Genomic DNA, 24,413 nt, shown 5'->3' with positions numbered 1-24,413 from the left:
TAATAGTTACTATATATGATATGATAAAAAGAGAAAAAATAAATAACTTGTGTTGATAAGATGTTTGTAATTAAAAGGTGTTCATATATTATTATTCTTAATCGTAATCAATGAATTAAGGGTAATACAGGTATTTATTTTTGAAAAATCCTCACAAACACTAAATCATTTACAAAGTTTCCACAAATCATTGTGTTATCTTCTTTTTCTTTTTTTTTAAGAATGGGTGACACATTTGTAAAAGCCTAGTTTGTGTTTGTCATGTCATATCCGAATAGATAATACTAAAATCCAATTACTAAAGACATCGGCAATGGAATAAAATGAAAAGCATCAAGCTGCATCAAAACAGGAAGAAAAAAAATGCAAAGTACGAAACAGTAATGTATTGAAGTACTAGCCAGCCTTTCAAACCATAGAACTCTCGTTTATGATACATAAAATGGACAATCCTTACAAGTTACAACATAAATAACAGCTCCTTCATGTCTCCTCAAGAAAACAAAACCAGGTGTATAGTATACACATCTTATTTCTTCACAGCATTATTCAAAATCCGTGGAAAATCACTCCTTGTGACAGACAGCATCAATATCCCCCAAATACATTAGTCTCACTCTCACTCACATTTATATTTTCAGTAAAAGACAACATAAATAAAAAGCATCACTCCAAATAAGCAACATTTACAATATTACACAGCTACATACATACACACTCTTGCTACAACATATAGCAATGACTGTACAAAAACATGGAGCATAAGGATGCACAAAATCAAATGAATTCAAAGTGCATGAGAAGCTTCACATTGGCATACTTATCTCCTTTGCGGGAATACAGTGGAACTGCTCGGATTCCACTTCTTAGTTCCCACACAGGTAAGCACGTTTGGCCACCAAAATCATCCTTCTCAGACATGTCATACTCGTGAACTTCTACACGAAGCAGAGCAAGTTCCGGAACAGCAAGTGGGAACTTGAATACTTGATTCCATGAAGGTGACCAATTATCCTCTACTTTCTCGGTTTTCTTCATAACAGTATCATTAGGGACTCCAGCAATCCCCACCTGCATACATAAGAGTGTTCATACAACAACTACACGGAAGGTATATGAAGCACGCCAATACTTCAATTTGTTTCACATATCCGTATTGGATACGTATCCAATACTGATACTCTTGGATACTTCACTGATGTGTATCCTATATATTTTTAAATAATACGTATGGTATCTGATACACGTATTTATCTGTGCATCATAGAAGGTACCATATGCAATAAATAAACTGCAGGGAAGCAAATATGAAGAGAAAAAAAAAGTAAAATGTTAAATATCTATGGAACATAATGATCCAATAGATTATCTTAACATACTCTTGCGTAGAAGTCCGGAGGTGAGAATTTATCAAAGTGTGTATGTTTGAAATCAAGAAACCATCCTTCCCCCATATATATAGTCACCTAAATAAGGGTAAGAAAAGTATGAGCTTTGTTAGGATCTAGATTCTAGACTACAGAAACTTGGAAAGGAACATGATTCATATCTCCATGCAGTAAAGCTTATACCTTCAGGGTTGTCTTCACAGGCAAATGAGATCTAGGATCAAAGACCTCATTATTTGGACCAACCTTTAATAGAAGATCTGGTTTTTTAACATAACCGCATCCGCCATTGGCTTTGAACATTCCCTGCATCAACCAAAGAGATCTACCATACCCCTGTCATGGAATGGAACCATGGAAACTGATTAGTCGAAATCTTTCATGATCTCAGTATCATTAGTCAATAATAGACTGCATTATGTTACATGCGTGTAAAGCTAAAGTCATTGACAATAACATTTCATCCTTAAAAATTTTGAGTTCGGCAAGTTTCTCTCACCCCTCAAGAAATCAAATACAAAAATGAAATAGAACAATAGGGGTGGAAGAAGTAGAAACCTGCATGTTAAATGCAACCATCTGAGCTCCATGCATCCACCCAATCAATGGGTTATAATTTGTCGAAGTAATGCGAGTACCTTTTGGATACACTCTCAGTATATTCCGCTGAGTGAACCTGCCAACAATCAAGAAATAAATACTTCTCTTTTCATTTGCAAATAAACAAATACAGGAGCTTTGGATTGGTTTCAATTTGCAAATAATGACAAAACCATTTGTGCTTGCTGCCTAACTAACCACAATACTCTGAAGTATCTCCAATGGTACAATCATGTTAGAATTGTTTAACTCCACTTTTGGTAGACCCTAAATGACACGGGATTTTAGAACATCAACAGGTTTTCTCTCCAATAGAATAATTCTTAAGAAACTTAAAACGAATTATACAATTGTCTCACAATTCTTAAGAAATGTTAAAACATTGATTATATAAGCAACAGTTCTTATATAAATTCCTTGTGTCACGTCAACTACTCCAATAGTGAAACTACATAAGAACTGGTTCTTAACTTTAAGAGCCCCATAAACAACTCACATTGAAGATGCTGCAACTCTATCAGATAGGTGTCATTTGCATAAAGTATTAAGTAGTCAGACACTAGAGCTGTAAGTAAATCATAATCAAGGACTATCTAGAAATTGCATCTACCTCCTATTTCTTAATTGTGAAACTGTAGAAGGCATAACAAAAACTCATATAACGGTGCCAATTCATATCATATTGAGGGAAGCCAAGCACATGCAAATGAGACGATGAGTAATCTCTCAAGGACTAAATAACTGGAAACATTTGACACAATACCTGACAATTTCTTTTCCATGAGTTTCAGCAGCCTTTTCAAGCTGTAGCTCACTTAAACTTAGACGTCTCACTTTATCAGGATCCACTTTGAGACATTCCGTTAATCCGCCTTTAGGCTTCCCAGCATGAATGGCAATTAAACGTCTGTATTCGTCCGCTGCATCCTGACGTGACTTTTCTGCTTCATCAATATCTTCCTCATCATCAAGAACATCATCATCCTCAATGTTCTGCAAAAGATGGTAAGCCAGAAAAAAGAATCAAAATCAACCAATCCCTCCCTTACAAAATTAAATGTAGTGGCAGTTAGTCTACATCATTCACTTAGTCTCAGACCTTGTAATCAGAGATAGTGCCACCTCTCAAACTAGGGACTTCCTTCCCCCATGCTTCTTCATCATCTGCAGGCTTTTCCTGTTGTGATTCCTCCTCCTTTTCCTGTACTTCTTTTGCCTCAAGGTACTCCTTAGGTGGTTTGGTTGATATAATAATCCTCCCTTTAAGTGATTCAGGAGAAGGAAATTCCTTCAAGCTTTCTGAGGTAGGAGCAAATAGTATGTCTCCAAATGTTTGAGTAATCATCTAGAAATTTGAACATAGGACTGTCAAGAGTCAACCATCATAAAATAAACATTTTTTGTTTTTGAATTCCTAGAGAACTTCGACTAACTAACCTCAGCCACTTTGGCCTGAAGGTCGGGAGTTAGATGGTCTTCTAAGGTTATTACAACTGGATATTCTGAGGCAACAAAGGCATGCTGCTTAATAGACCTCAGACATTTGATGAGTGCCACAGGAGAAGTCAAAGTCCTGTATTACAAAAAAATAAAGATGTAAAGAACTATATTCCAAAATATTTAGAAAAAATAAATGCTGAGTTCAAATTGCTATTACATTAGTAAATAATATATTGGAAAATATAATTTTCCTGCTATGCCCAGATTGAATCATTTTGTTTGCAAGTAGTAAATATTATTTATTTCCATTGCAAATTTTCCTTCTCTAGGTAATGAATGCTTATAATCACTAGATCACATCAGAGTAGAAACAGATAACTGAAATGAATAATAACTTCTGAGACGGATGAACTGATTTGTATGGAAAAAAAATGAGGGGGGAAAAAAGAAAGGGAAACAGGGGAGATGACTCAAATTCATGTTTAAAAGTCAGCAAGATTGAACCGGTGAACTACAAAAATTACCTTCCATGAAGAACATCTACATTATCCTTTGATTCATTAGGCCATATATCTAATTCAATCACCCTTACACCCTTCTCCAGTGCATTGATGATGGGGACGTCACTGCAGTCACTGCTAAGCTGGTTCCCAGTTAGATAGGAATTATGACCGGTATAAATGAAGTAATGAGACAACGGTGAAGACATATCTTGGTGCACCTGCAAATGGAATAGTAGAAACAATATTAACTATAACCAGAACAGCAGAGTACACATAATCTCATACATAATAATTCAATACCTATGTCAAGCTAATGTACTTGTAGGATACTTAGATGGAAGATATAGACTTATCACTAAAATGAAACACTAGAATCGCTCAAATTCAGCTGAATCGATCTTTTTTTCTGTTTTTTTTTTCAAAATGCAGGGTATCCTCAGCAGGCTAACAACTAACCTCTCCCGATAGATGTTATTCTATATATATACAAATACCGAAAGATCGAATCGCTAACAACATGCTTAAAAGGCATGGCTATCTATTAACTATACCACACATGTTGATTGAAATCGATATTATTAAATGTTTACAATTAGTAAGAAGTCCAACAGCATGTGTTTACATACCAACATACAAAACTATAAAAGCTTAGTGTGTGTTTATTTTTCCCATGGGGAAGGTGCTTCAAGGATTTGTTACTTCTCACAAACGGTGCATTGAAATGCATGTCAACGGATTTCAACGGTAAAACAAACAAGCCCTTAGAACATAAAGGACCAAAAAAAAAAAGCATTCATTCAGAAATGGAAAAGAAAGTTTACGTATAAAACTTAAAAGGGTTAGCTAGCCTTACTTACCCCAAGAGAAGGTAAGAGAGGTGGGTTATTATGGTGACTAAAAAGATAGTTGAAGAAACTCTCGAGATTGAGACCACTTCGGTGGAAGATACTGAGATGCTTGTGACCATCGATGATGGCTTGTGCTTCCTCCTCAGTGGCATTGTCCTCCCTCTGCACCTCAGCCAGAAAACTTCGGAGGTGAGTGGCTGTCATGACGCCATTCTCATCGGAGTAACCGTCGAAAAGGGTCCTTATCTCCGGCGGGGCCTCCGACACGGGGATCCTGAAACGCCGGCGGAAGCAGAAGCAGAAGCTATAAGTCTGTTTGCTAGACATGTCTTAATTAATGTTTTTTCAGTCTCTGTGTGTGTTGAAGACGAAGGAAACTAATGGGGTGAACGCGTACGGGACGTGTGAAGTGTAGATACGGATATTATAGGATAAAACTTTTGGTCGGAGAATGGATACGTTTCTTGTGTTTGATGGCAACGAAGATGTTGTCTTGTCGTGAAGATACGTTTGGGTGTTTCCAGACTCCGAAGAATGCATGAAGGGACCCACTTGTAGCCTCCAATGGATTAGATGTTTGGCACTTGGCACTCTTTCTTTGTTGAAAATTGAAATTGCTTTCTGTTTGTGGGCTCATCTTTTCAACTTTATCACTCTCTAAATTGTTCATCAGATCGCCCAAAGTAGGCTTCGGGGAATAATTTGGACAATCTTTTAGATTTCTTAGAGAAAAACACCAGGATACAGATTGGACAAGAAGTAAACACAAACAATATTCAAATATTATATTCATAAGATAAAATTATGCAATTTATCTGCTTTAGTGTTGGATGTTCCATCATAATTTTATTCTTAAAAACATATCGATCAGTTAATAAAGGATGATATTTAGGAGAGGCGAGCTTGTTCTATATGCCAAAAAGTCAAGACCAAGGGTTGAGAAATACTAAAACAAGCCCCAATCAAGACTAAAGAATAAGAGTGACCTGGACACATCATTTAGTGACAAAAATATTATATGAGAGATATTATATGTTTTGGTACTCAATGTATTGTTATGATTTTGTCTCTACAAGACGGCTCAAGGGATTTGAAAGATGGGTGTTTATAAACATCTATTGGCTTCAACCTCTTATCAATTAGGGACCTTTTGGTACATTAGAGCATAGTATTTATAAATTATCAATGGACTCACATTAAAGTAATGTAGAACTTTCTAATATTGGAACAATTATCTCAAAAGTCATGCTAACCATCATTTCTAATTGATTGAAAATATAAAAGTTTTTCCTATTGATAGTGCATGAATATTAAAAAAATCATTTTCTTATTATATTACTTATTTTGTTTTAGACTTTTTAATAAATAAATATTTTTTAATCTATAAGTTATATTTTACATTTATAACAAAAAATTTAAATTTTATATAATATTATTTGTAATTATTGATATTTTAAAATAGTATTAAATTAAATTTAAAAATAAAGATAAAAGAGAATAAATTAAAATGGATAGGCTATTAGAAAGATCACATATATGGATAAAAATTATAATTAACCCTCTAATAAATATATCAATTTTTTTGTAAGATTTTAAAGAATTTTATTAATTACTTTGGTCTCAAATATAATAAAATATCTATATTTATCTCTCTCTCTCTTTTATATATATATATATATATATATATATATATATATATATATATATATATATATATTTCTTATCTCAAATATAAAAAAAAAATTAACTAATTTTACTTCATTTAATGTTATTATCTTCTAAAGTATATTTTGTTTAATTAAAGTTTTAATTCTAGTGATTTCTTTTTATTCTTAGTATTAAATTCTAATAAAGGATAAATTGGAAAAAAAAATTATTAATTGAAATTAATAAAATTAAATGTGATTAACTAATTTTTTTAATTAGTGGGAATCAGTTTTTTCTTATATTTAAGATTGGATGGAGTATATTATAATGTTAAATTAAAAGAAATTAAACATGATATATATGGATATGAATGTGGATAAATATGGTAGCAACGTGGTCCTTAAAAAATTGGCCGTATTAAATGAGCTGTTAATATGATTGGTGGTCTAATTTCACATGGTGACACCAATCGATAGAACGAATGAAAGCTGGGCACGTGCGAGCCACGTTGTCATACAGAAAATGAGCTTAATATACTTTTATTTTTTTATATTAATTTCATTAAATGACTCAAATTTATTTTGATAGAATCAGTTTGAAATTCGTAACAATAAATTGAAAATCAAAAATAAAAACATGTTACTAAAATCAATCTTGTCGGCAGATAGCATCACCCAAAACTTTTGAAAGGAATACCAAAATACCATTCGTGTATGTATTAATATCTGCATGTATGCTTAGCTATAGACCTTGGAGTATTATTAATTTATTAAGAAATAAGAGAAAAACATTCAATTTAATTTTTTAAATTTAACTATATACATAATCATCATATTAGTATTTTTTTAATTTTGGTTAGTGAATTAATCACATAAAGATTTATTTTGCTATCGATATTGTTCTTTATGAAAAATAACAGTGATGATAAAAAAAAGAACAAAAGGTTTAAGAGATTAATTTGATGGCAAAACTTTAAAAGAATAAAAATTAATGCAAAATGAATTTTTGAAAGACTAATGACCCTTAGGGTTAAAAATCTATAATAAAGACCTTCTATTATGGACCTATATTATGGCCTTTTGGTTTCAGCCAATGTTTTAAATTATGATTGGTAAATGCGATTGCTGCAATCGTGGTTGTGGACCACAACTTGATACAATCTCAGGTAGCATCAGTATAAACTTTAAAAGTTGCATGCTATCAGTGTAATCTAAAAAGGCCATGTGACAATATTGGAAGTTCTTAATACTGTTTCATATTGATGTTGATGGTGCAGAAAATATAACATAGTAAAGCCAGAAATACCCGATTGCAAGCAACTAAAGATTATTATATGGCTGATCCTATAATTCATCTAAACTGAAACCGCATTAGAAGCTTCACAGACTTTAATTTGTCACCCTTTTCATCATACAGAGGGACTGATCGGAATCCAGATTTTAGCTCTGAGACAGGCAAACACGTCTGTCCACCAAAGTCATCCTTTTGACTCTTGTCATTCTCTCGAACTTCTATGCGGAGCAAAGCCAGCTCTGGAACAGTCAAAGGGAAATCAAACTGTTCATCCCAGACAGGAAACCAGTTATTTGAAATTACACATGTTTTCTTCTTGGCCATATCAGCTGGAACTCCAACAATACAAACCTGTTATATAAGAATTGATCAATTGCCTAGGATAAGTATAATAAACTTGTAAGTCTCTCTTTTATAAGAATTCTAGCCATTACCAACCAAATATTTTTCCAATTAAAAGGATTTTTTAACCAACAAATGTTCAATTATATCCATTGGTATAACCAACAACACTTGACACAAGTAGTAATGGTTTGTGTCCCTTAATCAAGTGATCTAAGATTTGAATCTTGATTGGTTCTTGGGTATGAAATAAATCGTATTGGAAAGAAAATACCCATCTTGTATGCGCTCACAGTTCCAAATAAAGATTAGTCATCACTTTTGACAAAGACTACTTCATACCAATGTCATAGTAAAAAAAAAAAAAAATATATATATATATATATATATATATATATATATATATATTGGGATATTGGTGCTTCCTAATGTGAAACATTAGCATATCATTAATTACCCAACTCACCTTAACGTAAAAGTCGGGTGGTGAGTAAGTATCGAAGTCTGTTTGGCTGAAATCTAAGCTCCAACCGGTCCCCATATAGACTTTTACCTATACAGAGGGAGACGTTCAGAAGATGTCACAAACTAACTGATTTCCTTTTCAATATAACATCTCTTACCTTTAATGTTTTCTTCACGGGCAATGTTCTTTTAGGATCAAAAACCTCATTATATGGACCTTTTTCAATTAGAAATTCAGGCTTTTTCACATAACCGCACCCTCCATTTGCTCTAAACATTCCTTGCATGTACCGAAGTGATTTTCCATACCCCTAATAAAGGAAACAGCACATTGAAGATTAAGCATAGAAATAATGTAGATGGACGCACACAACTTATACTATTTCAATAGGCATGTAAGATTGCTTCGCGATAAAGAAATTAGTCCAAAGATCTAATATTGATTCACTAGTCTCAAACCTGCATGTTGAACGCAACCATCTGAGCTCCGTATGTCCACCCTATGTGTGGCTTGTAATTTGAGGAATTGAGACGTGTTCCCTTTGGATATACTCTGAGAATATTGTTCTGCGTAAACCTGAAAAGGGGCATAAAAGTACGACTTATAGTTGGGAAGTTTTAAACTACCAAAGTATATAAATCTTTGCATTTGCCATTACCAAGTTCCACTATTAGAAAACTACCTAACAATATCAGCTCCATAAGATTCAGAAGCCTTTTCAAGTGCTTGTTCACTCAAGCTTAAGCGCCTAACAGCACCAGCAGCTTTTAATTCATCCTGAATATCACCCTTTGGTTTCCCAGCATGGATTGTAATCAATCGTTTGTACTCAGGTGCACTCTGTTAGTGTGATTTTTCATCATATCATAAGCATTCAAATCTTCCTCAGTTAAGAGGGAAAGGATGACATAAGCATGCAGAGCATATAAAATTATATAAATCAAATGCCACTTGAGCATAACATAGCTCAAATAGTTGGGAACTAAAGATTTTGGTAGAAGGTCGTATGTTCAAGTCACAATTCTACGGATTTAAGGGAAAAAAATGTAAATCAATTTTCATCAATATACTTGCCTTATCATCAGTTTCCCGTTCACTTGTTTGGTCTGGCAATGACAAAACCTCGTCGGCTGATTCCTTTTCGTTGTCCTTGTCATCACATTCTTTGGATTCAAGAAATTCTTTTGGTGGTTTTGTTGATATAAGAATTCGACCTTTCAATGATTCCGGTGAGGGGAATTCCATCAGAGAATCTGTCTGAGGATAATAAAGCAATTCTCCAAATACTTGAGTTGCCATCTACATATGAGATGGAAATACACATTCAACACCTAATAAAATAGGAATGTGAAGTAGATGCTTGAGGGGGGAAATAAAAAGGAGATCTACCTCTGCAGCTTTAGCTTGAAGATCTGGAGTAAGGTGATCTTCTAAAGTTATAATGAGTGGGTAGTGAGATTTAACAAAAGCATACTCTTTTATGGACTTCAAACATTGGATGAGTGAGACAGGAGTCGTAAGAGTCCTGCAAGAATTTAGAAAAATGTCCATAAGTAATTTATAAAGTCACACAATAAATATCTCACAAAACTGCAAGATCAAAAGATTTGGGATGGAAAATCATCTAATTTTACAAGATTGAACTCAGGATCATCTAGAACCTTCCATGAACTACTTCGATATCATCTTTGTCTGAATTTGGCCATAAATCTAGTTCAATTACTCTTACACCTCCTTGCAAAGCCTTTATGATTGGTACATCACTGCAGTCACTGCTCAGTTGATTCCCAGTAAGATAGGAATTGTGCCCAGTATATATGAAATAATGTGACAATGGAGCATTCATATCATGATGTACCTGGAATAAGATACCATTCGTATTGTCAAGAAAATATCCGAATCATTGTTCGTTTGAATATGCATCAAAATCCAAAAGTACTCCCCCATTAAAATGGGTAGACAACATCCATACTATATGCAAAAGAATAAGACTACTAAATTCACCAAAATAAATAAATAATACACCACTAATCTTGAAGTTGATTTATTGAATGAATTCCTTTCTTATATATTTTTCTGTTCCTGTTGGCTTTCTAAAGCTGCAAATGGGTTTTAACAAAGATAAAGATATTGAAGATTTAATTTTAAACACGAGTTCAAGTGTATAGCTTTTGATTGTTCATATATCATTGTCACAACATGAACAAATGAAATGTTACAATTTCAAATGTAAGATCCAATTGAAGAGAGATTCTTGCAGTGGATGACTATATAATGCTGATTGGGCTAATGCATAGTATATACAACTAATACAAGTAAACTCAACGTGTGCATTCTTATTTTCGTAATTGAAATCATCATGGCTTCTGCTTTCTATTGATTTCTCCATCTATTCCTTATTAAAATTCTCGATCTGCTTTTTAGTTGGGATTTATTATGGCATCATATTCATGATTCATGATACATATTGTAAACTTGTCCCCTACACGATATACACACAGAAGACAAAACAAAATCCTATGATTAATATATCAGGATTTATTATCTGAGAATTGCAATGAACGATATAGACTAGGCCAGGGCCCTATATTCAATGTTTGTAAGATATTTATATAAATACTTGCAATGTCAATTTTGCCACTTATGATGGAATCAAGTAATAAAGAAACTGTCCCTAAAGTAAAAACGGGAAAGATAAAGTAAATTTCATAATTTCATTCTTTACTGTATGTTTGGTAGTGAAGAAATAAGAGAATAAAGAAAAAAAAATCAAAATTTTGTGAGTTCCACCAGAGAGAATCTCTTTATTTTAATTCAAATATTTCTCTACACTTTTCTTCCATTCTTTCCTCTTCTACACAGCCAAACCCATCCTAAAATTTTGAAAGAATTAATTTCAAAAATTAATATTAAGAGAATTTGAAAGCAATATTTTTAAGTATATATACATATATATTTAAAAAAAACTATGAATCTCACGTCAAAATTAATTATACTCCTGAAATATATATTACAATTTAGAACACACAATTCTCCATATACTACTCTCAAATAAACATAACATTCGCTTTCTTTTCTCTTTGGCAGATACATTTTACACACTACTCCCTCAACAAGTGAAAAAAATTCTCTCTTAGGATGTGTTTGTTAAGAAGGAAAGAAATAAGATTGTTAGAAATAAGAAAGAAAATAAGTAAATAAATGAAAATAGAGTATACTACATTTAGGTTACCATTTCAAAGCCTAAGAAACTCAGGAAAAAAAAAATTCAAAGCCTAAGAATGTTCGTTTGCACTTTCCTAAACACTGAACGGAAAAAAAAAAAAAAAAAGTGTTGGATTGAAGTTGACAAGCGTTAGGTTCTATTAAACTTTTCCCGAACACATAAGATGAGTCTCAATTTTATTTATTTTAATCACTGTAAACATCTGACTTTCTAGTGGGACTCCAAAAAATTCCCACAAGCTCATGCTATTCCCAGTTTCATATGTTTAAAACAGTAGTAACATTTTGCTTCGATCTTCTTTAGTTAACATGGGTCCCATTAGATGGCAAAATAAGGAGGCAAATGAATAAAAATTAGAATAACGCATTATAGATGGTTTAGTGTTTATTTGACTAAGCTTAATTTAAATACTCATTTTAATTATATTTAATAAATTTCCTTAAAAAATAGTTTTAGTGTTTAAGAATGGATGCCCCAAAGCCCCCAATTGTGCAAAAATATTTAAAGTTACTCCTGTTATTACGTAATAAAAGTTAACTAGGACTCAAAACAACTCAAGCAAGATAACTCCATTAACTAGCTTCACTTAACCCATCAGACAACCAAAAAAAAAAACTTGCTTTACCAAACTGTTTTATTAGCAATAATAAAACCATAAAGATTTTTTTTTCTTTTTTATTACAACTACATAAAGAATTTGATTCTTCTAGCATTATAATCCTCAAATCCAAGAGCCTACACAAATATTTAATAAAAAATATTTATTTATCATGTTATAATATTTATTAATACAATATAGTAAAAAGACAAATTTCTGTTAGATACTTTACTTAAAGTATATAAATTAACGCTATATAATAAATATAAAAATATTTCTTATAATTATTAATAGAAAGATTTTAACACTATTAACTAATCAAAAGTCAAGTTAAATATAATTTTTAAAATAATTATTACATAAATAAACAATCTAACCATATGACTTTCAACACACAAAAAATCTAACCATGAGCTAATCTATCTATAATTTAATAATAATGTTAAAAAACTGCGTATAGTATTAATAAATTATAATAAAATTCATAAATATATCAAATTCTAATTTTTACACTTTCAGAACATCTGTGTTTGGGTTCAAAATCAAGTTAAAATACTAATTAATGTATTTTAGTAGGTAAATATGAACATGATTGGTCTCACATTAAAAAAATAATATAAGGTCTAAAATTAATTTTGAGTTTAAAAAACATTAAATAATATATGTTGAATAGAATATTTTACGTTAAACTTTGCTATAAACTGCTTTGTAGAATAAGAGATAAGAGATTAATGGATTTTTTACATTGTCCTATAATTATAATTTATAGTTGAATAATTATTATAAAAATTAATAAATTTAAAATATATAATTATGATTAGATAATACTATAAAACTTTTTATCATATAATTTTTTTTCTCTAAAAATAAAAACATTCAAACACTAACAAAAAAAACACATTCAAAGTTTCAAAGTATTTGATTACCTTTCTCTTATTTGTTTCTATTAAGCCAAACAAATCATGGGGCAAATTGTATGAGATCCTGAAGAAAAGGATTAAAAACCTTGCTTAAATATTATTTTTCTGGGGAAAGAAAGAGGAGTATAGAGAAATGACCTGAGATTTGATGGGGCTATTGAAATCGTCATGTAGCAGGAAACGGAAGAAGTCGTGGAGATCCATTCCACTTTCCCGATCCTCTTTCCGCGATTGCTGGAGCATCCGCTCCGAATCCGCTGCGGTGCAGTCCACATCGCCCTGGTGCTCCGCCAGAAACCGGAGGATGTGATCGCCGGACAGGGAGGAGGCGCCGGCGGCGAATTCAGAAAACGCTCTTTCTACGTCGGGCGGTGGGCCCGGCTCGGTGACGGTGAACTTCCTGTTGAAGCAGCTGAAGACTTTGTAGTTGTGACTGGCCATAATCGTGTAAACGGAATGGATCAAAGAGAGTGATTGGTGTCGGTGTGTGTGTTTCAGAAAAGAAATGGCGATCGCAGCGGAATGGAATGGACTTTGCAATTGTAGTGAACGTGCTGTGACTATATGAATGCTACATACTTGAGGGCATAAGAACAGTGCCATTTATGGAAAAATATTTAATTTTTTAAAATATTTTTAATAAAATAGTTCCACTTTAGAGTATTTTTATCCTTGTTGCTTAATAAATTGTCTATTTTTAGACACTTTTAACTTTTTAATCATGGAGATCTACGTATCATATTGGATTATTTATAATTAAAGCTCTGTTCAACAATATCTTATTAGTAAAAAAAATATTATTACAATTTAAGGATAATATGAGAGAGTAATTTAAGTATTGCTTAAAATAATATCATTAGAGTAATATATGAAACTTTCACAATAAGAATCAATTAACATAAAATAACTTAAAATGGGTTGTTTAAATTGCACCCAATGTGGTCATGGTCATGAATTGGATCATGATCTATATGTAAGAAAAAATATGTGTTTGGAAAAGATTAATTCCTTAAATGAATTTCAGTAACTAAAGGAATAATTGACTTTCAACACAAGAATATCTTACTTCCCCAAAAAAAAATTACACCCAATAAAAAATGCTCTTATTACTCAACTAATAAAATGTTTAAAAGCATTAAAAGAAAGACAAGTGTTAACAACACACTCTTTTAACATACTCATTTAATACATATTTCATTACGAGAAAAAAGATTATACACACAATGTAAAAAAAAATTATATAATCATCCAATCACATTTCACTAGTAAATTTATTAATTTTTAAAATAATTATCTTAAAGTAATTCAAATAGTGATTTATTATGAGATAATAATATAAAGCTATTTTGCATAATAAAACATAAATATTAAAATTTTTTATTATTGGCTGAAATTTAATGAAAACTACATCATCATAAAATAGAGTCATTAAAATAAGATATGAGACCCATAGTCGTGTGATTTTCAAGAAGTTCAAACTAATCATAGAGGGAGTGTTAAAAAATGTATACTAAAAGAGAACATGTTACTAACATTTCTCTTCCAAAAAAAATGAAGGAAAAAAAACAAAATGTACCCAAAAAATATTAAAGGAAATTTCCACTTTGGTTTATAATTTTTAAAATATCATTATTAATTAAATTTAAATATTTGAAAAAAATTGAAAATTTTATTAAATATATTAGCAAACTTGTGATATTTTAGGTTTAAAATATGCAATGCATAATGCCTTATTACTTACCAGCCAAGTCTTGGTCACAAATTTTTATGAAGGTTGATTTGAAGTGCTTTTCAGTGGTATTGCATTTGGTTCTTTTCAGTTACAAAATAGCTTTCGATGAGATCATAGATAGGAACTAGGAAGCATGGTCCCAAGGAAAAGCATTACACCCGGTTGGCTACTGCCAATCTTATGGTCCATGGACGGCTAGAATATCAAGTTGAATTATATGGTATGAGGTTTGTCTCCAGATGACAATCAATTTCAACTATTGGGTCAGCTTAAGCTTCAATGCTTCTTTAATGGAAATTAAATTTGATTTAAATGTATGTTTATTTTTGTTCAACTACCATAATTAACACTTTTGTCTCTCCTATAAAACTCACAGATATCCCCATAAGTGGGCCAGTTATGAGACCAATCCTGTGGGTCTGGGGCTTAGTCACCCTTAAAAGTCATTACTCCTCCCCAAGAGTGTATCCTATGGGATCAAGCTCAAGTTCTCCCCCATACAAACTCGGCATATATTGTCAACTAAGTTAGACTCATTGGATAAATGTATGTGCTTTTTTCTTATAATTGATTCTAGATAAATGTACGTGTTTTTGTTCTTATAATTGTTTTTGTTGTGGTATTGTTGTCCTACCTCCTGGCTCTTGGTCTATACCAAAAAAAATGGATATATTTCACTCTTCCAGTAAAAAAACGTTTGCCAATAGAAAATGCAGAGTCAAGCCAGCCAATGATTCCCATTTTTATCGTAACAACAATGAGAACCAGCTGCTATGAACTTCAACAGATAAAACTATTAATTGTCAATAACAATTAGAGTGTACTATTCACAAAGGTAGAAGAGCTGATTTAATTTTGTGAAATTAAGTATTTGAAAAACAGCTAACAAAATAAGTTAGCAACATGCAGTTATCCATTGACTATGCCAAATTGCCAATTACCAAAAAGCAATCACGTGTTACTGAACCATGTGATGTCGAAGATTGAAAGATTGCCTCAAAATTCTGTTACTGTTTCTAGCTGGCTAAAAGAAGGTTCTTTTCATGGATTGTATTTTACAAAACAACATATTCATAATTTTAATGAATGATATCTACAATTAATTTAAAGTTTCAAGCTTAAACCGCATTAGAAGCGTCACAGATTTATATTTCTTTCCCTTTCTGTCATAGAGAGGGACTGACCGAAATCCATGCCTTAGCTCTGATAATGGCAAACAAGTTTGTCCGGCAAAGTCATCTTTTCCCTTATCTTTGTCCTTTACTTCTATCCGAAGCAAAGCAAGCTCTGGAACCCTCAATTTGAATTCAAATTCTTCATCCCAAACAGGATACCATGTATCCGTCTTTACTCTTGTTTTGTTCTTGGCACAATCAGCTGGCACTCCAACAATACTTACCTGTCCAACAATTTGATCAAACAGTAAGATAAATGTATAGCAGTTTATACTTCTCCTCAAGTTTTAAAAAAGGTCTGCGACCGTGATTTGGGCTATAATATCAAAGATTTTTTAACTGTCTGCGACCGCAATTGGGATCGAATTGGTGCATTTGTCTACAACTTGTCATGATACCAACAAACGCGATGAAAACGCAATGCAACCATGACCAGTATTTAAAATCTTGAGTCCTATTTTTTCCTGTACTAATTAGTATCTTTAACACTCTTAGCCGTGACCAAATATATGTAATATACGTAAACACTAAACAATCTCTTGGCATAAAATGGCTCAGCTTAAAGATAGTGGATTCCAATTTAATAGTGATATTGGAGTAAGAGATCAGCCAAATGAATTTACAAAATCAAAAGACAAGAAGGATCAAAGGATTTTGTTCTAGGTAACAATATTCAATAATGAAAAATTAGTATAGAATTTGATGGTGAAAGATCACTCATGGTATGGGCACTAGGTCCACCTGAGTTTACATTATATTGCTCCAAATCTATTAAATAAATGTATGGAGAATTATTCAACTGACCTTTGTGTAAAAGTCGGGTGGAGAGAATCGATCAAAGTGTGTTGGGCTGAAATCTAATCTCCAGCCATCTCCTTTGTATACTTTTACCTATTGTTCAACATGAAAATATTCAGATGTTATGAAACAACCCAATTTCCTTTTAGCATAGTGAGTAACGGTAGGCTTACTTTTAATATCTGCTTCCTTGATGGCGGTTTTTTTGGATCAAACACCTCTTCATGTGGAAGTGTTCGGATCAGAAATTCAGGCTTTTTAACATAACCACATCCTCCATTTGCTCTGAACATACCCTGCATCAACCGGAGTGATTTGCCATGCCCCTGTCATAAGAAAACAAATGTTAATACCTGAAAGGTTTTTATTCTAGATGCATTTTAGATAAGAATGAATCATGCGACTTGGGGCATGTTTGGTTAACCATTCCAAAAGTACTTTTGATTGCTGAACATATTTTCGGAGAGTAAACTCAGTTTCATGATATGTTTAGTTACCCTCAAAAAGTACATCTGCACATTAAAATTTTACCAAGAAACTTTGTTTTGTTGAAAAAAGACTTGAGTTGTTTATGCATATTCAGTTTGCTAACTTAAATTTAACTTAAGTTTGCAAACTTTAACCCAAACATGCGCTCGATAATATTTCAACATGCATATTAGATTGCACTTTCACCACAACAAGAAAGCCAAAATATACCAAAACACCATTTTATCTAAAACACTTTGCTTTATGGATTTGTCTTAACATTCCAACCTGCATATTGAATGCAACCATCTGAACTCCATACAGCCACCCTATATACGGCCTGAAATTTGTCGATTTGACACGTTCTCCTTTAGGAAAAACTCTGAGGATATTTCTCTGTGTGAACCTGGAAAGCATAACATCGTGTGCCATGGGTGTTGTTAGCTATAGAAATGCTGACCATATCTTCAGCTCAAACTAGCAATGTTCAAATGAGTTTGATAGGTACCTAATAAGGTCGGCTCCATGAGACTCGGAAGCACTTTTGAGTTTCTTCTCACTCAAACTTAGCCGTCTAACTTTAACATCATCTTTCAGCCGATTCTTCATAGAACCTTTTGATTTCCCTCCATGGATTGCAATCAAGTGTTTGTATTGACGCACGCCTTGTTGGTTTGATTTGTTATCACTTGTATTTATATCTTCCTGATCTTCATCACTTGAATTCTGCTATCCATCAAAAGAGAAAACATAAATGCACAGGACTAATGATTCAAATAATGAAAGTTCTTTTTTGTTTTTGGCATATATCATCATTTTAAAAAAAAAATCCTCCTTAATGAAATGAAGAATGTATGCTTCACTCACCCTATCCTCAGTTTTCAGTTTAGCCACCGAATCTGGCAATTCAGGGCCCCATGATTCTTCTTCAGATGGTTCACTTCCATTTGGCATAGGTTTTCTGATACTATCAGATTGTTGATATTCCTTTGGAGGTTTGGTTGATATAATTATCCGTTTTTTCAATGATTCTGGTGAGGGGAATTCTGTCAAATAATCTGTCTCAGGACAGTAAAGCATTTCTCCAAATATTTCAGTTGCCATCTGCATGAATAGAGAAAAAAAAAAAACTATGGCTAAAAGGCAATTAAAAATAACAGGCATGCATGTCAATTTAACAGGACACCTTTTTCTTTTCTTATTTAGAGGGGGTGATTCACAATGAGTGCTTACTTTTGCAAATTTATCCTGATGTTTTGGTGTTAGGTGGTCTTCCAAAGTTAGAATTACTGGATAATCAGATTTATGAAATGCATAATCCTTTATGGATTGTAGACATTTGGATACCGGAACTGGAGTGGTAAAAGTCCTGCATTGATTCCAAAAATGTCACAAGATCAGAAGATATAAGAAAGAAATCATCCAACTCTCTAAGATGAACTATTTTTTTTATTCTTTTCCTTTGCTAACAACTCTCTTAAGATATGATTTTAATAACCAGCTAGTACCTTCCATGAACCACTTTAATTCCATCATTATTTGAAGACTTGGATGGCCATAAATCTAGTTCAATTACTCGTACGCCTTGTTTCAAAGCCTCTATGATTGGCTCGTCACTGCTCTCACTGGTAAGTTGATTCCCAGTCAGATAGGAATTGTGTCCCGTATACATGAAATAATGTGACAAGGGAGCATTCATATCATGATGTACCTAGAAAAATATATGACTTATATAGTCAACAAAAGTGAAATTTTATAAATTCATTTATAAATGTCCAAAGCAAACTAGAGACATTGACATTAAAAGAAACACTATATGAAACAAAGACCATGTATTACTATTAATTTTTGCTATTTAAGAATGTTTTGACAGCCAATGAACTTTGAACTTGTGCTTGTTTCTAGGTGCAGCAAGATTTCTGTGCTTCAAACACTTATTGCTGATCTCATGACCAGACAAAATCAGTTTGCAAGTTATGCATAGCAACATTTTGTCCAGATTTGTCTAGCATTTGAGATCACCTGAATTTAATTTTCATACAATGTTGGTGTAAAGATTTTTACACTATCAAATATCAATACAAAAGACAAACAATCTTTACCATGTGTGGTAACTATGATTGGATGACATTGTTAGTGCATTTTAACTAAATTCATTAAAAAATATATACAAAACCCGAAAATAAACAGTGCAAGACAAGACATTAGACAAGGTATATTTTGGCATTGTGCAAATGGTTCATAACTAGAAGTAGACAGAATTTATAATGCACACAACAATAGCTTATTTCCAGAATTTTTCTGCCTCAATCTGTCAGAGAAAGTGCAAACCTTGTCTTTCAAGGGACCGTTGAAATCATCAAGAATCAGAAAATCGATGAAGTCATTGAGACTCAATCCTTGTTTCCTATAAACATCTACAATTCTTGTGGAGCTAGTTTTGGTGCTAGAACAAGAATTTCTTAGTTGCAAAAACTTTTCAACTATTTTATCCAAATCCTCCATGGTGCTAATATTATTTTCTCCCTGGTGTTCCACCATGAACCGAAGAAGCTGATCCTTCTTCATTTGATTCTCTCCTCCAGCAAACTTGGAAAAGGCTTCCTTAAGGTCCAAGGGTGGCTCTGCCTTGTAGACTTCACCTTTTTTGGTCAAGAAATTTAACACCTTGATTATGTATGTTTCCATTTTCTTTCTCACCTTGCCCTGCCAACAAAACAAATTTCTCAATGAAATTAAGAGAGAAAACAAATAGATGCCTTGTTATTGAACAAAAAAAAATGTGCAGTTTTGAGAGTAAGACAAGTGAGACAACCTTGGAAGCAGAGCCTCTGTTTTTCTCTGTTTTCATTGGGTAAGTGTTGGTGTTTTTGTACCGGATCTGCGATTGGATTACTGTATATTTATGAATCCGATCGAAGTCGAAGAAAACAAGGTAAATTTAATGTTCACACACGAAAATTGTTTCTTTATTTTTTTTCCATGAGAGTAGCCATTAAAAAACATTAAGTCACGGAGACCAAAATATAAAATGTAGTTAACGAAAGTCTGAAAGATTATTTTAATTTAAGTTGATACAGTCATTACAGTGTATTGTCCGGCCATTCAATAAATGTTTGTTGTACTAACTTTCTGAATAAAACTGAGATTACAACTTCTGATAAAATTAAGGACTATGTTGTATGTTCACATGGTGTATTTTTTTCTTTTACAAAATATTGGTATTTTTATGGGAGATAATTCTTTTTGAATTGAGTGGAACTATTATAAACAGTAAAAAAAAATTCTTCAAAAATTTAATATAATTATATATACAAAACTTGAATTTCAGATTATTGATTTGATTCAACTTAAAATAATTTTGTACCAATTAATTCATGTGCTATGGGAGGGCGGGAGGGATCATAGGGGAAAAATTAATAGAAAAATGGAAATATGCTCTGATCGTGGGAAAACGTCAAAGGTTGTTAATGTTTTCATATTCAAACCTAGAATTGTTCATTGACTAGGTTAATGTATTGACTTACTGAAATATTAGTTATACCAGACAGTCACTAATTAAATCGCATAAAGCAGTATATGTGTTTTTTTTTAAAGCAACAAAGTGATGGTATAGTGTTTAAAAAAGGTGTGTTTGGTTTGTATTTTTATTTTTTGTTTTTATTTTTTGAAAACTGTTTTCATTTTCAAAAGATTATAATTCTGAAAATATGTTTGGTTTGACTTTTTATTTTTTATTTTCATGAAATAAAAATACTGAAAATTTATTATATATTGACTTCTTGTCTTTTTGTATTTTTAGATTTGTTTAAAATTACATTCATTGTCACCGTAATTTCATTTTACGCGAAATGAGGTTTCTTTTAAACTGAAAACACTGAAAATGAATATTTATTGTTTTCATTTTCTGGTTGTTTTCTATTTTCATTTTCACTGCAAATGTTTTTAGAAATCCAACCAAACACATTTTTATTTTTTATTTTTAGTAATTTCTATTTTTAGTAAAAATAAAAATAAAAAACAACCAAACCAAACACCCTTATAATTTAAAAATTTTATATTAAGATCAGTACACGTTAAGTCAATACATGGATGTTGGTTGGTACATGATTTGTGTTGTTATTGGACAGAACGTCCGTTTCATTTTTTAAAGGGAAAATCAAACGCAGCTTCAGAAGTCACTCTGCAAATATGTATATACCTCTGGATAATTTGATTTGAATATTTTTAGCGAATCACACAGTCTTGAAATTGCGATATGACAAAAGCTGGAATTTGTTGGTGCCAATAAAGACTAGTATAAATGCATGTTCAGTCACGAGCCAAGCCGGCCTAGTTTATTTTACTGCTTTAAAGTCTAATTTTTGTCACGTAACTATCAAGTTGGATTTATGAGATCAAAAGTTAAATAAACATGAGATTGAATAAGCTACCAATTTCAACTTTTAAGTATTCTTCTTTCTCTTACATAATGAAGAGAAATTTCAGTCTAAGTCTTTGTTTCCTTACGTTCGAATTTGAATGTTGTTTCTCTTATGATTTATGAAGCACACACCTTAATTCTTTATTGTATTTGATGTCCGACGTGCGTCCGTGTCAAACACTAACACGATTTTTTTATATTTTGAACATTTTATGTCTATACTTCATAATTTATTATCTTAAATTTTATTGTCAATTAAATAATTTAATAGGATGTAACATAACAGAATATTAAAAACCATTTTCAAAGTCAGTTGGAGATTGACGAGGTATATGTGGTCAACGGAGACAGAGGCGCCGAGGGGTTTGCAGCAGAACTTGCGCTGGAAGACAATGACGCCGACGTCGCGGAGGGTGGAGGAGGAGTGCCATTAATTTTTTTTGTTTAATTCGTGGAGGGTGCAGCGCCAGATTTCCTTTCATTTTATTTTTGTTTTTAATTAACTTTTACTTAATTTAATTAAACAATAATCATATTTATGTTTTAATAAGAAGATCAAAATTGAAATTTTGTGAAAATAGAAAATTTAAAATTTAGCCTATATAATATAATACGATATATCGTCTTATACTGAATTTAAATTCTTATCTCTTCAAATTTAATGATCATTTTTAATAACTTTATTTCTAACTTAAATTTGAATAATTTTTTAGAAAAAATATCGATAATTAAAATTACATTATATCACAATATAAATTATTTATCATAAATTTAAAATATATTTTACATGCTAACAAATTTCTTTATTATAGATTTTAATTATAATAAAATTTATATAATGGGAAATATTTATTTATTATAAATTATAGGCTTTAATAGTATAAAATAAACATTTATTTTATGCAATGTACAAATTAAAATACTAATTATGTAATTAATTATTTAAGTATTAAAATTTATGTTACATATTCGCTCAAATATTAAAAAACTTTCAAATTAGTCTTTGAATCAAGTATTAGTAAAATATACCAACTTAGGCAATTTTTAGATAAAAGTTTGAAAAGTATTTTTACAAATTTTAATGCACAATTGAGAATTATAATACACAAAATAAATAAATAAATAAATAAATATTATTTTTTTAAGTAAAAGTACTTTTAAGTTTTCTAAATTAAAATTCGAACATGCACTCAAGAGACTAAATTGAAGGCATTTAATATCTTAGAGACCGCTTATAAGTTTTTACTAATTTAAGAACTACAGTACATTGGAGAGAAGATAAAATTTGCAGACCCATGCTAAGCTAATTAAATAACAACATTGTTGACTTCTCTTAAAATATTAATTGTCAACATTTTTATGAAAAATTATGATTGAAAAACAATGAAATGTATTCAATACTATATTTATTAAATACATAGTTTGACTTATCTCTTTTAAAGTGAAAGTACATGTTTATGGCTAATTTTGGCGCAAAGAACATTCAGATAACAAAAAAATTTAAGGTAAAATAGTTACTTTTGTTCTTAAATGTATAATTTATAGATAAATGTGCCTCTAAAAGATGAAAATACAAAATTTAATTCCCAAAAGTGTAAAAAGAATAAATATATTCAACCGTTAACTTTCTTCCAACACGGTTAATAAAATAGACTATGTAACACAGAGGGATGAATTTGTTACTGAAATAATTGTTAATGTGATAATCTCTAATTGATAACAAATTGACATATTTATCATATAATATTTTTTTTGACTTTTTCGTTTTGCCACTCTCTGGGAATCAGAATGGGTAAATAGTCACTTTTATTCTTAAATGTGTAATCCGCTGACAAATGTGTTCCTAAAAGATGAAAATATAAAATTTAGTTTCCAAAAATGTAAAAAGTGCGACAAATATATTTGACTATTAAATTTTGTTCATTAATAAAATAGCCTACGTGATACAAGGGGATGAGTTTGTCATTGAAATCATTGTGAACGTAATCATTTCTAATTGTCAATATAGGAACATATTTTTCATAAATATTTTTTTTGACTTTTGGTCTTTCCACTCTATGGGAATAGGAATAGGTAAATAGTCACTTTTGTCCCTAAATGTGTAATTTGCAGACAAATGTGTCTCTGAAAGATAAAAATACAAAATTCAGTTCTCAAAAATGTAAAAAGTGCAACAAATATATTCGAACGTTAAGCTCTATCCGTTATCATTAATAAAATAGTCTCAAAGAAGTGAAATATGAGATATATTTATCTTTTATTTTATTTATAGTAGATTGTGACTAATTATTATAATTTTAAAAAAATGTAATGATTAGAACACTTTTACAATGTTTATTTTGATAAATTAATATAATGTTTAAACATAATATTTTCGACATTTTCATCCAATCCAGTCACATATACATCCAAAAAATAATATTTTATCGACATTTTCATCCAATCTAGTCAGATATATTTGTCACACTTTTTAAACTTTCAGAGACTAAATTTTATATTTTCAGGACGCATGTGTCAATAAATTATACATTAAGGGACAAAAATAC

At 31.4% G+C, this 24,413-nt stretch overlaps 3 protein-coding genes across 4 annotated transcripts; all 3 read right to left on the bottom strand.

The window, feature by feature from the left end:
- Nucleotides 1-371: 371 nt before the first annotated feature.
- Nucleotides 372-5,060, bottom strand: LOC547865 (phosphoinositide-specific phospholipase C P25). The gene is made up of 9 exons (NM_001248395.2): nt 4,789-5,060; nt 3,953-4,149; nt 3,426-3,561; nt 3,088-3,333; nt 2,752-2,981; nt 1,947-2,064; nt 1,572-1,724; nt 1,380-1,466; nt 372-1,071 (listed from the first exon to the last, which is right to left on the bottom strand). Exons 1-9 carry the CDS (start codon nt 4,981-4,983, stop codon nt 778-780), a joined length of 1,656 nt encoding a protein of 551 aa, NP_001235324.1. The 5' UTR covers nt 4,984-5,060; the 3' UTR covers nt 372-777.
- Nucleotides 5,061-7,658: 2,598 nt separating this feature from the next.
- On the bottom strand, nt 7,659-13,927 carry LOC100799027 (phosphoinositide phospholipase C 6). 2 transcript variants are annotated; one of them, XM_041006888.1, is made up of 10 exons: nt 13,410-13,927; nt 13,278-13,335; nt 10,189-10,385; nt 9,917-10,052; nt 9,602-9,826; nt 9,210-9,367; nt 8,986-9,103; nt 8,685-8,837; nt 8,528-8,614; nt 7,659-8,070 (listed from the first exon to the last, which is right to left on the bottom strand). In XM_041006888.1, exons 1-10 carry the CDS (start codon nt 13,544-13,546, stop codon nt 7,777-7,779), a joined length of 1,563 nt encoding a protein of 520 aa, XP_040862822.1. In that variant the 5' UTR covers nt 13,547-13,927; the 3' UTR covers nt 7,659-7,776. The 2 variants fall into 2 exon arrangements, with proteins under 2 accessions (XP_040862822.1, XP_003538468.3); XM_003538420.5 differs by lacking the exon at nt 13,278-13,335 and having other exon boundaries at nt 13,410-13,847.
- A 1,906-nt stretch (nt 13,928-15,833) lies between these two features.
- LOC100803435 (phosphoinositide phospholipase C 6) lies at nt 15,834-20,416 on the bottom strand. Its single transcript, XM_041006885.1, has 10 exons — nt 20,260-20,416; nt 19,776-20,150; nt 18,953-19,155; nt 18,678-18,813; nt 18,312-18,548; nt 17,953-18,170; nt 17,733-17,850; nt 17,150-17,302; nt 16,983-17,069; nt 15,834-16,402 (listed from the first exon to the last, which is right to left on the bottom strand). The coding sequence occupies exons 1-10, from the start codon at nt 20,293-20,295 to the stop codon at nt 16,103-16,105; spliced, it is 1,863 nt and encodes a 620-aa protein (XP_040862819.1). The 5' UTR covers nt 20,296-20,416; the 3' UTR covers nt 15,834-16,102.
- Nucleotides 20,417-24,413: the final 3,997 nt, after the last annotated feature.

Source organism: Glycine max, chromosome 11, assembly GCF_000004515.6.
Source record: "Glycine max cultivar Williams 82 chromosome 11, Glycine_max_v4.0, whole genome shotgun sequence".
Classification (NCBI taxonomy): Eukaryota; Viridiplantae; Streptophyta; class Magnoliopsida; order Fabales; family Fabaceae; genus Glycine; species Glycine max.
This window is presented reverse-complemented; position numbering and strand designations above follow the sequence as displayed.